This window comes from Molossus molossus, unplaced genomic scaffold (assembly GCF_014108415.1).
Source record: "Molossus molossus isolate mMolMol1 unplaced genomic scaffold, mMolMol1.p scaffold_m16_p_10, whole genome shotgun sequence".
In the NCBI taxonomy this organism is placed as follows: Eukaryota; Metazoa; Chordata; class Mammalia; order Chiroptera; family Molossidae; genus Molossus; species Molossus molossus.
The window spans coordinates 21,759,092-21,775,270 of record NW_023425345.1 but is presented as its reverse complement, the minus strand read 5'-3'; the positions used below and the strand labels follow the sequence as shown (position 1 = coordinate 21,775,270).

The window sequence follows — 16,179 nt, the reverse complement described above, 5'->3', positions numbered from 1 at the left end:
ATCCTAATCTCTAGTTTGAATTTCTTCCTCTTCCTTTCATCTATCACCTCCCCTAGTCAGTCACCAGGTCCTATGTATTTTTTTATTAACTCAGTTGATTGGGATAAAATTGGTTAATAACATCATAAAAGTTTCAAGTGTACAGAAATAGAAATATTTATTCTATATATTACTCCTAGAATTGAGTCTCCTCTTTTTCTCCTACAGGCAGTGCAATCAAAGAACATCAAAATGCCAAAGGTATACCATGGGGTTTATGAGCATGGGACCAATCGCCTGCATTATTTAGAATCCCTCTTGCTTAGAAACTTTAGGTCAGAAAAAGTTGTGACGATTTGAAATTTACTTCAGCAGTCCTGTATCTGACCTAAGAGAGGGATATAATTAGGGACCCAGCTCTTTTAGCTAAGACATTCTCATGTCTTGTGATATTTACTTGTGTTTAGGTCACGCACTCCCTATCGTATTTGGAATCCTTGGGGTCATTGTGTTGGTTGGTCTCATCATGCTCCTCTTGTGGTCTCAGAAGCGAAGACAGCTACAGCAACTTACAGGTCTGAGCCAAATTATGGTCTCTCTAATGTTGTATGGGATAAGAAGTTTTGGGGGATAAAAAACAAAAAATATTATATTCAAGTATTAAATGGCCAGAAAGATAGAGCTTATAAGAGGTTTAAGCAGTGTCTCAGTAGAAGAGAACAAAATTTCAGGAAAGAAAAAAGGGCTTGGGTTGTATTGATGATTTCTCATCTCTATGTTTAATTGGGACACTATAGAATTGATTGCTTAGAATGAATATGCTTACATATTTCTTTTTTTTTTTTTTGCCCAAACATTTATTTGCTCTTACTGTATATCTATTACTGATTTTACTGTTCTGTCAAGCAATGTGCCTAGGATGAATACAGACATGGATAATCAGTGTTTTTGTCTTCATGGAATTCCAAGTGTAGTGGAAGAGATATATATGTAAACAAATAAATTGCAACGTGGTATTATACAATCATATGAATAAGAGGAAAGTGGCACAGAGAAAAGAATAATTAACTGAAAGAGAAAAGGGAGTATCAGAGGCTTCTAGGGGGCATTTGAGATAAATTTTGAAGATAAGAATTCAAAGAACTGGGTAAAGTGCATTATAGGGAAAGAGAAAACTACGTACAAGTGTAGAGAAGCTTAAAAGATGCCACATTTATTGTTTGGGGATGTGGGAAGTAAAAGTTGAGCTCAGGGAAAGAAGCTATTGATGAAGCTGAAGAAGAAGAAAGAAATTATGAAGTTCTATATTCCATGGTAAGAAGAAGACTGGTCATTAAAGAGTATTTTGTAAAGGAGTAAAATAAACAACCCTTTAGAAAGTTGTTTCGCAAGAGGATATATGAGGGGTTGAAGGAGGACCACATTATTGAGGAAGATAGCATTTTGAAATAGTTGGGATGAAAGAGGAAAAAAGACTTGATAGTGATAATGGAGGGGAGGTATATTCATTGAGATTTTAAGAAAAGCTCCAATGAATTCAGAGAAGCTGCTGACTGCCTTGGAGGAAGAAATTGGGCTTTTATGGTTATATAATTGGTCTTTATGGTTATATAATTCATGGGTTGTTCTATGATGGCACTAGCTTTAGCTTGGTAGTACAATTGGATGGAAACAAGACAAGGATGTGAATGAAGATTGGGTATGTTTGCACTGGTAGGGAAAAGCACGCAGAGGGAGTGAAAGGTTTTTTTTGTGTGTTTTTTTATCATTTTCTGCTGATTTCTAACATAGGACGTCTATTGTCAGTTTCTTCAAGAGGACAGACTTTTATCCACCAAGTTCAATACCGGGAGATGAATTCCTGCCTGAAAGCAGATGATCTGGACCTGCTAAACTCTTCAGGTCTGTGGGTTCTTTGAGGGTCTGTAACCCTGGGGTTCAGACCAGTAGCTGCAATTGAGGCTGAAGCATTCTACTTTGCATAGCAGTGGAAAGAAACCTCAAACATGTAATAACAAGAAGTTTATGCTGCATATAAGGAAAAAGGCAGGAAAGAACTGAAAATTATTCTTAGAGAAAATAAAATTGCAATTATGGGGAGACTTCTGGCTAAGAAGTCTGTATTTCTGACAGAGGTACAAAGAATCATATAGCAAAATATTATGACTTGGACCTTTTGTAGTTTCTTCCCTTCCCACTCTTGCTACTTACTATTTTCTAACTTTGTATTTATCATATTTTTCCTAAAAACCTAACAGCTTGCACTTTCTATATCTTTGTCCCATCAGAGGCCATTACTATTCACAGGACTAGCCTTATTTCCCATTACATAATTCTTCTTTCTTTGTCCTCCTACTTCTATTTAGCATCAGTGGACTAATTCTGCCTCTGGGAAGCATAATTCTGCTGGTTTGGAAAAAATATCCCAATACCTTTGTACTCCATGAAGGCTTGATGCCTTCTCAATAGTCCTTACCTTCTGACAAGGACCTGCCTCACTTCTTCAGTCCAAGGGATTTGGTATTTGCTGCAACAGTATCAGGAACATAGTATTTAAGACATAGGAAAGACTTTCTGTGCCCCCTAAATCACACTTGTTTCCTTCCTAATTGTAGATGTTGTTGTTGTTGTTGTTATTTTTAATGTGCAAAGAGCTTCTAAGGCATTTGAGGGGAGGTCTGATTTATTTCCCAGTAACTGTTTTCCTCCGTTCAGAAACACCCAGGGAGTCAGGTGGTTTTAATGCTGCTAGACTAATTTCTGTGTCCAAATCTCTTCCTAGGGGAACATTCTGAAATACACTGAAAAGGGAAATGAGAATTATAACCCAGTGAGGTGAGTGAGGAAAATTTATTCTTTATCATTCTAAATAAATCCATTTGGAAATTTGAGAACTCCTCTGGTATTAGAAAGAATATATATACACATATATTTTTATATGTATATATATATATGTTTATGTATGTATATTCCTATAGAGAATATATAACAGATTTTTATCACTATGAGTTGTTCACCTTTCAGTTACATGTATATTCTAAGCCATAACAATGGTATATCGTAGAGCTGAGGAGAAACTAGGTAAATAAATATGAATAAATCTTTTAAAGATATTATGGGGGTCATTTCAGGAAAGAAATGACATGTTTATGGTTATATAATTCATGCTATGGTAAGTAAAAGATACTATAGGAATATAGAAATTTTGCTTAAGAAATGTTAGAGAGATTGTGAAGAAGATATAATGTTTCAAGTTTCATGAAAGAGAGACCATTTTAGGGAAAGAGCATAGCATGTACAAAATATGGAGGCATAGAAGAAAAGCACACCTTTGAGAAACATACGTTTTTCATTCAGAAACATATATTAAACATATATTGAGCCAATGGTATCCTGAGCACTGATAATATAAAAATTAAAGATACTATTGACAAAGACAAGATTGTTTAATAAAATAGGTAGGAATGTGGAGAGGTTATGTGAAGAGAGGAGAAGTGATGTGAACCTAAGATTTTGAAAAGGCTACATAGAGCCCTATAATAAATGGTCTTATCTGCTACCATGTTTCTATTATATTTTAGGGATTCTTGAGGAGGTAGTGGGCTATGGAAGATTAAGCCAGGTCAAGATATGATCAGATTTGCATGTTATAATTTGCTTTCATGAGGAAAGAATAACAAAAAGAAAAAAGAATGAGGCAAGAAATTTGCTGTTATACATCAAAAAGAAAAGATGGTGAAATGAGTTAGTGGGTAAATTTTCTGCTATCTTGGGATAACTATATATTTAGAAATGACACATAACAAAAGTAAGGGTTTTTGTAGAAATATTATATATGATGTATAGGAAATATAGACTGAATCAAAAGATAAAAGTTGGAACTTTTAAAAGTATATAAATGTAACATGTTAATATCATATACAGACATATAAAGTACCTATAACTTGTATATTGCATGAAAAGCGTAAATATCTGTATGTAAATTTTATACATCTTATCAGTTATTAAGACAAAGACAATATCTAATGGATAATTTGGAAAGTTATGAAAAGACAATTCATAGAAAATGAATTTCAAATGACAAATATACATTTGAAAATGTTTAAATCACCAATATGTCTGGGCAATTCAAATTATGACTAACAATGATATGTCACATATAAATCAAACCAACAAATACTTAAAAGCACTAATATTTATTGCTTGTGGAAATATAGAGGAAAATGTAATTTTAAACATTGCTATCAGAAATAAGAAGTGTGGTAGCCTTTGGAGAAAGCAACCTGAAAACTACTATCTTAAAATTTTTTTAATTAAAAAAGATGGCAGCAGGCAGGACCGGAGCGAGGGTGAGTGTGTGAGTGTGAGGGAGTGTGAGAGAGAGTGTGAGTGGACGTGAGTGTAGATGAGCAACCTCAAGCAGTGCAGAAACATGGGGCAGAGGGTTCCTGTGCTGTGGGCAGGAGCAGCCAGCTACAGTGGTAAGCAGCTTGTCGGGGCACTTCTCCCTGTATGGCCATGAGGCCTCGCCATTTTGGAAGATCCCTGGTCTTCTCTGGGAGGTGGCAGTGGGAGCAGCTAGGGCCAAGTGACCTGAGTCCACCAGTGTGCCTTGCACCATTGGACCAGTGGACCCTGCTGTGTCAACACAGACCAGTGCACAGTACCAGCACTGTCAATGTGCCTTCTGTGGAAGCCGTGACTGTCCAATAGCCAAGCACCATCCACCACAGCAGCAATGACTGGGAAAGAGTGGAGCCCCACCCCGAGCAGCAGCTGAGGCTCAAGAGCAGGGCATCCTCAGTTCCCAACAGCAGCAGAGGATTCAGTGCTGAGAACACCACCTGGCAGCAACAGCAGCAGCAGTAGCAACACAAACTGGGAGCTGACACTTGCCTTCAGCAGCACTAACAGCAGCCGATCAGGAGCTGAGCCCCACAAGGCAGCAGCATGCCCCAGCAGTTCACCAATGGGACCCATGTGCCCCAGCAGAGCCCTGGCAGGGACTTTCACACCCCAGCAGCACCTACCACAACAGACCAGTACCAGCCACCAGTTGTCAATTCTCCAGGACCCACAGCAGGCAAGAGGTGCCACACACCAAAACAGCCTGGGAGACACAGCAGCCTTATTTGATACACACCAACCTGCCTACACATCCCAACATCTCTCACCAGGCTTAGAACTACCAGACTGCTAACATGGAGACAAAGAAACAACACCCAAATGAAAGAAAAGGAAGTATCACCAGAAAAGGAACTACATGAAATGGAAGAAAGCAATTTGTCAAATAAAGATTTCAAAGCAATGATTTTAAGGGTGCTCAAACAATTTAGTGAGAACTACAAGCAACTTAATGAGAATTATAAAGAGCTCAGTGGAAACTACAACAGCATAAAAAAAGAGGTAGAGCTATGAATAAAAATCAGGATGAAATAAAGAATGACACAGCTTATATGGAAAAATACCTTAGAAGGATTCAATAGTAGATTAGAAGAAGCTAAAGACCAAAACAGTGAGTTAGAAGACGAGGTAGAAAAAAACATGACCAAATAGAGCAGCAAATAGGGAAAAATAATTAAAAAGCAAGAAGAGAGTTTAAGGGAACTTTGGAAGAATACAAAAGGTAACAACATTCTCATCATAGGGGAACTACAAGGAGAAGAATCAGAGAAAGGGATAGAGAACCTGTTTGAAGAAATAATGGCAGAAAACTTTCCCAATTTGGTGAAGGAAAAAGTTACACAAGTCCAGGGAAAAAGTACAGAGTCCCAAGCAAAATGAACCCCAAGAGACCCACAGCTAGACACATCATAATTAAAATGGCAAACATTAAAGACAAAGAAAGAATCTTAAAGGAAGCAAGAGAAAGGCAGGAAGTTATCAACAAAGGAGCTCCCATTAGACTGACAGCTGATTTCTCAATAGAAACACTGCAGGCCAGAAGGGAGTGGCATGAAGTATACAAAGTAATAAAAGGTAAGGGTCTGAATCCAAGACTACTCTATCCAGCAAGGCTATCATTCAAAATTGAAGGTGAAATAAAGAGCTTCACATACAAAGAAGAAAAAAAAAAGCTAAAGGAATTTACCACCACCAAACAAGCACTGCAAGAAATGCCAAAGGGACTGCTGTAAGAAGAAGGGGAAATGAGAGAGAGAAAAAGAGAGTGAGAGAGTGTGGAATGCAGGCATAAAATAAAAATGGCAATTAATAAGTATCTCTCAATAATAACCTGAAATGTAAGTGACTTAAATGCCCCAATCAAAAGACATAAGATAGCTGACTAGATAAGAAAACACAATCCATATATATGTTGCTTACAAGAGACCCACCTCACAACAAAGGACTCGCACAGGATGAAAGTGAAGGAATGGAAAACAGTTTTCCAGGCAAATGGAAATGAAAAAAAAAAAATGCTGGTGCAGCAATACTCATATCTGATGAGATAGATTTCAAAATGAGGGCCATAAAAAGACACAAAGAAGGTCACTACATAATATTAAAAGGATCAATCAGCCCTGGCCGGTTTGGCTCAGCGGTTAGAGCGTCGGCCTGCGGTCCGGAGAGACCCGGGTTCGGTTCCCGCTAAGGGCACGTACTTCGGTTGCAGTTTGTCCCCGGCCCTGGTTGGTCGTGCGGGTGGCAGCCACTCGATGTGTCCCTTCACGTCGATGTTTCTCTCTCTCTCTCTCTTCCCCTCTCTCCCTCCCTCTCTATCTGTACAAAAAATGGAAAAATATCTTCGGGTGAGGATAAAAAAAATAATAATAAAATAAAATAAAAAAATAAAAGGATCAATCAAACAAGAGGATATAACCCTGGTAAACATATATGCACCAAATACAAGAACACCAAAATATATCAAAAAATTTCTGGAGGATTTCAAGGGAGAGATCAATAGCAAGACAATTATAGTGGGTGACTTTAACACCCCACTGACATCACTGTATAAGTCGTCTAGACAAAAAAATATATAAGGACACGGAGTCCTTAAATGATTAACTAGATCAATTGGACTTAATTGATACATACTGAACAATTCACCCCAAAACTGCAGAATATACATTCTCAAGTGCACATGAAACATTCTCTAAGATAGACCACATGTTAGGACACAAAGTAAGTCTCTATAAATCCGAGAAGACTGAAATCATATCAAGCATCTTCTCAGATCACAATGGCATGAAACTACAATTACAACAAAAACATTCAAATACATGAAGGCTAAATAGCATGTTATTAAACAATGAATGGGTTACCATGGAGACCAAGAAAATTAAAATATTCTTGGAAACCAATGAAAATGAATGCAAAACAACACAAAGTCTATGGGACGCAGCAAAAGCAGTCCTGGGAGGGAATTTTATAGGACTACAAGCCTACCTCAAAAAAAAAAAAAAAAAAAAAACAAGAAAAATTCCTAATTGACTTTCTAACTCTATAACATAAAGAAGTAGAAAACAAAATAAAAAACTGAGAGCAAGTAGAAGGAAAGAAAATGTAAAGGTCAAAGTGGAAATAAATAACATAGAAACTAAAAAAAAATTTAAAAGATCAATGAAACAAAAAGCTGGTTCTTTGGAAAGATAAACAAGATTGATGGACCCTTATCCAGACTCACCAATAAACAAAAAGAAAGGACTCAAATAAACAAAATCAGAAAAGAAAAGAGGAGAAGTAACAGTTGACAGCACAGAAATACAAAGGATCATTAAAACATACTATAAACAGTATACGCCAACAAATTAAATAACCTGCTCACAATGAACAAATTACTAGAAACACACAGTCTCCCAAAACTAAACCAGGAAGAAAGAGAAAACTTGAACAGACCAATAACAACTACAGAAATTGAAAATGTAATCAATAAATGCCCAGCAAAATATACTCCAGGCCTGGCAGGCTTCATCAGGAGTTTTACCAAATATTCAAAGAAGGTCTAACACCCATTCTCCTCAAACTATTCCAAAACATCCAACAAGATGGAAGACTTTCAAACTCATTTTATGAGGCCAGCATAATTCCAATTCTAAAACCAGATAAAGACACTACAAACAAAGAAAACTACAGGCCAATATCCCTAATGATCATGGATCCAGCAATACATCAAAAGAATTATTCATCATTACCAGTGGGATTCATCCCAGGGATGCAAGGATTGTACAATATTCACAAATCAATAAATGTGATACACCATGTAAATAAAATGAAAGATAAAATCCATATGATCATATCAATAGATGCTGAAAAAGCATTTGACAAAATCCAGCACCCATTTCTGATAAAAATGCTCAGCAATGTGGGAATAGAAGGATCATATCTTGACATAATAAAGGCCATATATAAAAAACTTATAGCCAACATCATATTCAGTGGGCAAAAACTAAAAGCATTTCCTTTAAGAACAGAAACAAGACAGGGATGCCCACTTTTGAAACTCTTATTTAACATAGTACTGGAAGTCTTAGCCACAGCAATTAGACATGAAGAAAACATGTTTTTGAAATGAAATCCAAATTGGAAAGGAGGAAGTAAAACTGTCATTATTTACAGATGACATAATACTCTACGTAGAAAACTTTCAAGACTCCATCAAAAATCCGTTAGATTTAAATGAATTTGGCAAAGTAGCAGTATACAAAATTAACATCAAGAAATTGACGGCATTCTTATACACCAACAACAAACTCAATGAAAGAGAAACTAAATAAGCAAATCTATTTACCATTGCAGCAAAAAATTTAAGATACCTAGGAATAAACTTAACCAAAGAAGTAAAAAACCTATTCACAGAAAACTACAGATCAGTGAAAAAAGAAATAGAGGAAGATATAACAAAGTGGAAGCATATACCTTGTTCATGGATGGGAAGAATTAACATCATTAAAATGTCCATACTACCCAAAGCAATCTATAAATTCAATGTAATTTCCATCAAAATACCAACAACATATTTCAGAGAACTAGAATAAATACTCTAAAAGTTTATATGGAACCTAAAAAGACCCTGAATAGCTACTGCATTCTTGAAAAAGAACAAAGTAGGAGGGATCACAATACCGGATATCAGATTATACTACAAAGCCATAATAGTCAAAACAGCCTGATACTGGCACAAGTTCAGGCATATAGATCAATGGCACAGAACAGAAATTGATCCATCACATTATGCTCAATATTTGACAGAGGTGGCAAGAGCATACAGTGGAGTAAGACAGCCTCTTCAATAAATAGTGCTGGGAAAATCAGACAGCTACATGCAAAAAAATGAAGCTAGACCATCAACTTACACCATACACAAGAATAAACTCAAAATGGATAAAATACTTACATGTGGTTCATAAATCCAGGAAAATGTAGGCAACAAAATTTCAGACATCACACACAGCAGAATTTTTACTGATACAATGCCTAAGGCAACAGAAACAAAGGAAAAAATGAACACATGGGACTACATCAAACTAAAAAGCTTCTGCACAGCAAAAGAAACATGCATCAAAATGGAAAGGGAATCCACTATATGGGAGAGCACAGTTGTCAATGATACATCAGATAAGGGGCTAATTTCCAAAAAATATAGAGTACTCATACAGCTCAACAAAAGGAAGACAGAGAACCCAATTAAAAAATGGGCAGAGGACCTAAGAGACACCTTTTCAAACAGGACATACAAATGGCTGAGAGACATATGACAAAATGCTCAACATCACTAATCATCAGAGAGATGCAAATTAAAACAACCATGAGTTATCACCTCACACCTGCCAAAATGGCTGCCATCAACAAATCATCCAACAACAAATGCTGGTGAGGTTGTGGAGAAAATGGGACTCTAGTACACTGCTGGTGGGAATGCAAACTGGAGCCCCACATGGAAAATCAAAATATTAAAAATTGAACTGCCATTTGACCCAGTGATCCCACTTCTAGAAATATACCCTAAGAAGCCTGAAACACCAATCAGAAAGAATATATGTACCCCTATGTTCATAGCAGCACTATTTACAATTGCTAAGATCTGGAAACAGCCCAAGTGTCTATCAATAGATGAGTGGCTAAAAAAGCAATAGAATACACAATGGGATACTATGCAGCAGTAAGAAAGATCTCTTATCTTTTGGGATGATATGGAGGGACTTGGAGAGTATCATCCTAAGCGAAACAAGAGAAAGCAAATATCACATGATCTCACTTATTTGTGGAATATAATGAACAAAACAAGCTGAGGAACAAAATCGACCCAGAGACATGAAAATGGCGTGCAGACTGACAAACCTCAGAAGAGGTGGGGGTGGGGAGGAAGAGATAAATAACAGAACTTATATGCATGTATGCATAAACAAAGACATAGACAATAATGCTGGGGGAGGGGTGTGGGATTGGGGGGAGTGTGTCAATGGGGGGAAAAGGAGAAACATCTGTAACTAAAGTAAATAAATAAACATTAATAAAATAAAAATAAAAAAATTTAATGCTTCACAGATCCTTTAAGTCAAGAATTCTACCACTGAGAATGTTTTCCATACAAGTAAAGACAATAGTATGTAAGAACATATGTAAAGGATTCTTTTTTGCAGTGTTGTTAGTAGTGGCAAAAGCTGGAAACAAAGTGAATGGCGATCAGTGAAGTAGTGACTGGAAAATTATGGTGCAGACAACTAAGAAAGGAAAAACAATTCATGAAAATGCAATAATATACCATTTAGGTGCTCATGTTATTGAATATAATTAAATATAATGTTTACATTTATAAAATTATATACATGTATATGTATAAAGAAACATTTTAAAATTCTAACACTATTGTAAACTGAAGACCATGAATGACTTTTTATTTATAATCTCAAACACATGAATATTATTATGACATAATAAATAATGTTTAAACTACTTTTTCCATAAAAAGTAATCACTGCTGAATAACAGCTTCAGAATCATGTGGGGTGCCTTTAAAAATAGCATTTCTGAAAAAAAAAAAAAAAAAAAAGCTCTGGACAGTTTTGCTCAGCAGTTAGAGCGTTGGCCTGTGGTCCAGAGAAACACGGGTTCGGTTCACGCTACGGGCACATACCTCGGTTGCAGTTTCTCCCCAGCCCTGGTTGGTCATGCGGGTGGCAGCCACTTGATGTTTCCTTTCACGTTGATGTTTCTCTCTCTCTCTCTCTTTCTCTCTCTCCCTCCCACTCTATCTGAACAAAAAATGGAAAAATGTCCTCGGGTGAGGATTAAAAACAATAGCATTTCTGGGCACTACTGTAGTTCTATGGAATAGAAATAATTTTTATGTACACTAAAGTTTGAAAATTGTTTCATTTAAGTTTTCTGTTCAGGAAAGTAGTGTGCTTTTTAATGTGTGTGTGTTAATAAATTACATTACATTGTAATGTAATTCTTCAAAGCATGTACTTGTGAAGAAGAATATAATAGTTTTTCTATTTTTGGCTTTAATTCAGCCTTTAAGATATCTGAAGACTTGACTATTGAATGGAGCAAGAATTTACCTGGTTCACTGAAGATCACAATACAGTCCTTTTTCTCCTAGTATTCCAAAGACTGCTGCTGAATTTATAAAAATTAAATTGATGAATGTGACTACCAAAAGTTGTATATAAGACTATTGGGGAGGGAATAAAAGTGAATGTTGCTGATTTAAACTTGTCTATAATTTTCTGAGTGGGCTTTCTGACTTTTTTAGAGTTTTATAAATATAATAGGATGTCTTTTTATTTGATAATGTATTTATTATCATATAATCCTATTTTTATAGTTTGGTTTAAATAACACTTTTCTTATTACTAAATCAAAACAAATTCTTTTTTTTTTTTTTTTGGAAGGGAAAGTCAGTAATTATTGAAGGGCTTGTTAATAATATATGATTGCCTCTGCAAGGCACAACTCTTACTGGTTCTTTAATTGCTTTTTGTCACTGTAATTCTGGTCACTGACAACAATGCACAGCAATAGCTGGTAAGGGAACAAAGATGCAATGGCTCCCTTCCTCTTTCCTTAGAACAGTAACACTAAATCTGAAATAAATGCATAAATTACACCTTTTCTATATAACTATTAGAGTGAAAGTTCATATTTTACTAAAAATCACTTGTCCATGTTTCATATAAACATAAATAAGAGTTACAGTAATTAAAATATGAGTTATAGTAATAAAAGTTATAGTAATTCAACACTAATCTTAGATTTTATTAATTTGTTCACATTTTGCATCAGTGTTAGAAGCAAATTGACTTTTAATTCTTTCTCAGAGTTCAGGTATTGCATACAACCTTTTCTGACATTTAGGGCTTCAAAGCAACTATCTTGTGGAAACATACTTGTCTCACTTCCCACTTCTTTTGCACCATTTGTCAATTCAACAGATACCTACTGCTTGCCACGTATTATACATTAAATACTCAATTATATGCCATGTTCTATGTAACTAGTGTCAGGTACTTTATACCTATGTGTGTAAGTATATATATCCAATTTTACATAATTGGATCCCAACATATATAATAATTAACATAAATCTTTAAATCTTTATGTATATATTTTAAAGTAATATGTAATATAGAGTCTTTATCTATATTTATATTTATTTTACCAAAATTGTGTATGAGACACCCACTGTTAAATTATTTCCTTATTAATGCACTAGTAGGTGGTAAATGAAAACTGACGGTACTTTCCACATTTTCACCATTGTTTGAGGGTGTTAGTAGTAATGCCCACCACCTTCCTTCTCTTATTGTTCAATATTCCTCCTAGATAGTGAAACTCTACTCCATGTTTTAATAGTTAACATGTGTTACTTACTATGCATAGATACTGCTTTAAACATTTTTCATGAGTTAACTATCCTCACAATAACCTGATAAAATACATACATTTTTATACCCATTCTACATTTGCAAAAACTAAAATACAGAGACGTTTAATGGCTTGCCTTAAAGGCAGGCAACTAGTAAGTGACAGAGCTGGAATTTGAAGCCACATACTCTTCTCTAGAGGCCATGCTCTTAACTATCATGTAATATATAGTATCTTTCAAAATGAAATACAGTTTATATGAGCCCAAGATTCCCAACAGCCATTGTCTTAAAACCAGTATAAGTTGTGATATTGTTACTATTGGTAGACAACCTGTTTACTTTGATACAAGGCACAAATAGAGTGTGGGCCACCTCAACAAAAGAAAGGACTAAATTTGTATTACTAAAATTGTCCTCTCAAATTTGCCTGTGTCTCTTGCTCCAAGTCTATGTCTAATTTAAAATGTCTTCTTTCATGTCTGCATCACTTGGCCACTTAAATCACCTAGTGAAAAAATAATGTTTTTTGGAAGAGGGTATATTTTAAAAATAGAAATATTTACCTTTTTCCTCTTAAGTCTTAGATTACTTTCTTTCATTGTCTCCTTTATAGAACTCTCTCTGTGTCAACCAGTAAAAACGTAATACTTTCATTCATTCATTCATTCACTCACTTATTCATTCATTAATCTCTCTATCTCTATCTATCATCTATCTCTCCTCCTTCTCCTAGCCTGTTCCTCCTCTTTCTTTTCTTCTCACTCCGTCTTTCTCAAATTGTCACATAACAATCCTAATATTTCTTGTTAATGTATTCCTAAATAGTTTTTGTTTTTACCACTATAAATACCTTTTTTTCTTTAAATTTTTAACTGGGTTATTGCTATAATCTAAATTTCTGATTCTCTTGAAAAATCAGAAGATTCTGAAACATTGGACCACCATTCCAAAATGACAACAGTGAACTGGAGTTAAGTAGCATCTTTTTTCTTTCAATAGAATATGCACTTGCCATTTCACCACATTTCATTCTCAACCATTCCAAAGATTTACATTACCTACCTGGCCATTACAGACAAATGAATTTATTTAGAATTGGAGTAATCATAAATACAGATGTTGACATTACTTGGGTGAAATGGGACTATGCCTTTTGCTTGGTGTTACTTTTGACTCTATGACCTCACTAACTTGGTAAGTAAATATAACCTCTCCTGAATAACATGTAGAATTTTCTAGGTCCTTCTAGATCCTTCATCTCTTCTTCAGTCTGTACTCAGCCTCCCAGTTCAGAAACAAATGCCATAACTTCCCACCTAACCATATCTTCCAGTCTTTTCCTTCTTACTACCCAGTTACATGATAGATACTAAATACATATGTGTGCAAATATATGTGTGTGTATGCAAATACACATTCAATTATAGTGGTACCATTGGTAGCCCAAAGGGGTTGTAAATATTCCAATCATTCACAACCTTATTTGTATATCTATTCTACTTTCTCCTAAAGATCTGTCAGTTAGAAGAAAAAGTTTTAAAATCCAAAAACATTTTTATATCTCTGGCATTTTGTATCTCTTCCTTGCTTCTTCTCACCATAATGTAGTTTACCCTAAATTTCTGCAGCACTATACATGACAGTGCTACATAAATTATAAGGAAGGAAAAGAGACTTCTCATCTACTCTGAATAAATCTTGACTAGTGACCACACTGGACTGTAAAAATTTCAGATAAAGATTCCATAAAAAGAAGAGAGGAAAATGGCGGTAGAGTGAATGGAAGCCACACAGACCATCTCCAGAACCAAACTGGAATTACAAGTAAAATACAGACAAGTCACCTAAAAAAAAAAACATCTGAAGAGCAGCTGGATAGAACCCTTATATCCAGGGACATAAAAAGGACCTAAAGCAAGACTGGTAGGATCTGTGGAGGTGCAAAAGGGCTGGCTGGGTGCCCATGGGCAGCAGCTGAGGGCTTTCTTAGCTGTGAGCCATTCCCTCTGAGAAATCGTGGTTAAAACCCCAAGCCAGATCCTCAGCACAAAGTAGCAGAACAGGTAAAAGGGCCCATATAACACCTGGCTTTGAAAATCACCAGCTCACAGGTTTTGTCCAGCAGGGAATGGTGCAGGGAACAATAGCACTCCCCTGAAGGGCCAGTGCACTAAATTACAGCTATAGCCACTCATCTTGGGGTCCAGCAGAGGGAGAGTGGAATGGACTGGAATGATGTGAGGAGAGTCAGGGGCTCATGGCACTGGGGAGAGAGCCCACTAGAAGCTCTATGCTGAGTCACTCCTCCACAACACAGTAGCTATCTTCCTCAAGAAGCCTCTTCCCAGAGCAACATTAGCCTGGGGGAGAATCAATGGCACCTCCCTCAGAATTTAACACCACCCACCTGGAGAAGTGCAACCTTAAGCTCAATAACAGCCAGAGATGACCAGCCAAGCAGAAGGCAGAGAAGAACCTCTGAAAGCTTTTCACCTGGCTGTCAGTGTTGGGGTTGGTGGCTCTGGGGACTGAGCTGAGAAGGCTGAGGCCTGGGCCCCTGCACTAAGCCATTAACTTACACTACAGAAACCATTTTCTTCTCAAAGCAACTTTATCCCAGAAAAAGAAATTGCCCCACTCACTGGAAATCCTCTTACCCTGACACCTGTAGGATTTTTCACTCAGCTGAGGGATGCAGCCTGAGGCTCATTAAGTAACTGAGACTAAATGTCAAACTGCAGGAAAAAGCTCTAGGATAATTGAATCTTTGCTTGGTCTACAATTCTACCCAGGAAAGTAAGACTAGACATTAGTGTTTTGCATGGTCCCTTTCATACTCATTCAACCCAGTAGAAGGAGCCACAATCAGTGGAACACCAACACTCACAGGGAAAATTTGGCAAGCTCCAAACCTTTCTAAGACAGCCAAAATGGTGAAATAAAGAAACAAATCCCAAATGAAAGAAAAATCTAATTTTACAGAGGAAGAGCTAAATGAAATGGAGTTACGCAAGTTATCAGAAGTAGAGGTCAGAGTAAGGATTATGAGGAAGCTCAAAGCATAAGTAATATAGAAAAAGGAAAATCAACCAACTGGAAATAAAAAAAAACCACCAAGCAGAAATGAAGAAAGACATAGCAGAAATAAAGAACACATTGGAAGGAATAACCACCAGATTAGAGGAAGCCGAGCATCAGATCAGTAAATTAAAAGACAGGGTGGGGGAAAAAAATCACTCAATCAGAAAACCAAAAGGAAAAAACAATTAAAATACAAGAGGATAGTTCCAGAGAGCTGTGGGACAACATGAAACATAACAATATATACATCATAGGAGTTCCAGGTGAAGAAGAAAATGAACAAGGGTTAGAGAATATATTTGAAGAA

At 36.2% G+C, this 16,179-nt stretch overlaps 1 protein-coding gene across 3 annotated transcripts in view; it reads left to right on the top strand.

Annotated features, from left to right (window-relative positions):
- CD163 (CD163 molecule) overlaps positions 1 to 11,621 on the top strand; it is a 36,253-nt gene extending 24,632 nt beyond the window's left edge. For 2 of the 3 annotated variants that reach the window (XM_036253063.1, XM_036253064.1), the window contains 5 exons: positions 208 to 240; positions 447 to 554; positions 1,771 to 1,881; positions 2,762 to 2,814; positions 11,436 to 11,621. In XM_036253063.1, coding sequence (XP_036108956.1) covers positions 208 to 240; positions 447 to 554; positions 1,771 to 1,881; positions 2,762 to 2,784 — 275 coding nt within the window. In that variant the 3' untranslated portion in view covers positions 2,785 to 2,814; positions 11,436 to 11,621. The remainder of the gene's footprint in view (positions 1 to 207; positions 241 to 446; positions 555 to 1,770; positions 1,882 to 2,761; positions 2,815 to 11,435) is intronic. The other variant, XM_036253062.1, reaches the window with a different exon arrangement.
- Positions 11,622 to 16,179: the final 4,558 nt, after the last annotated feature.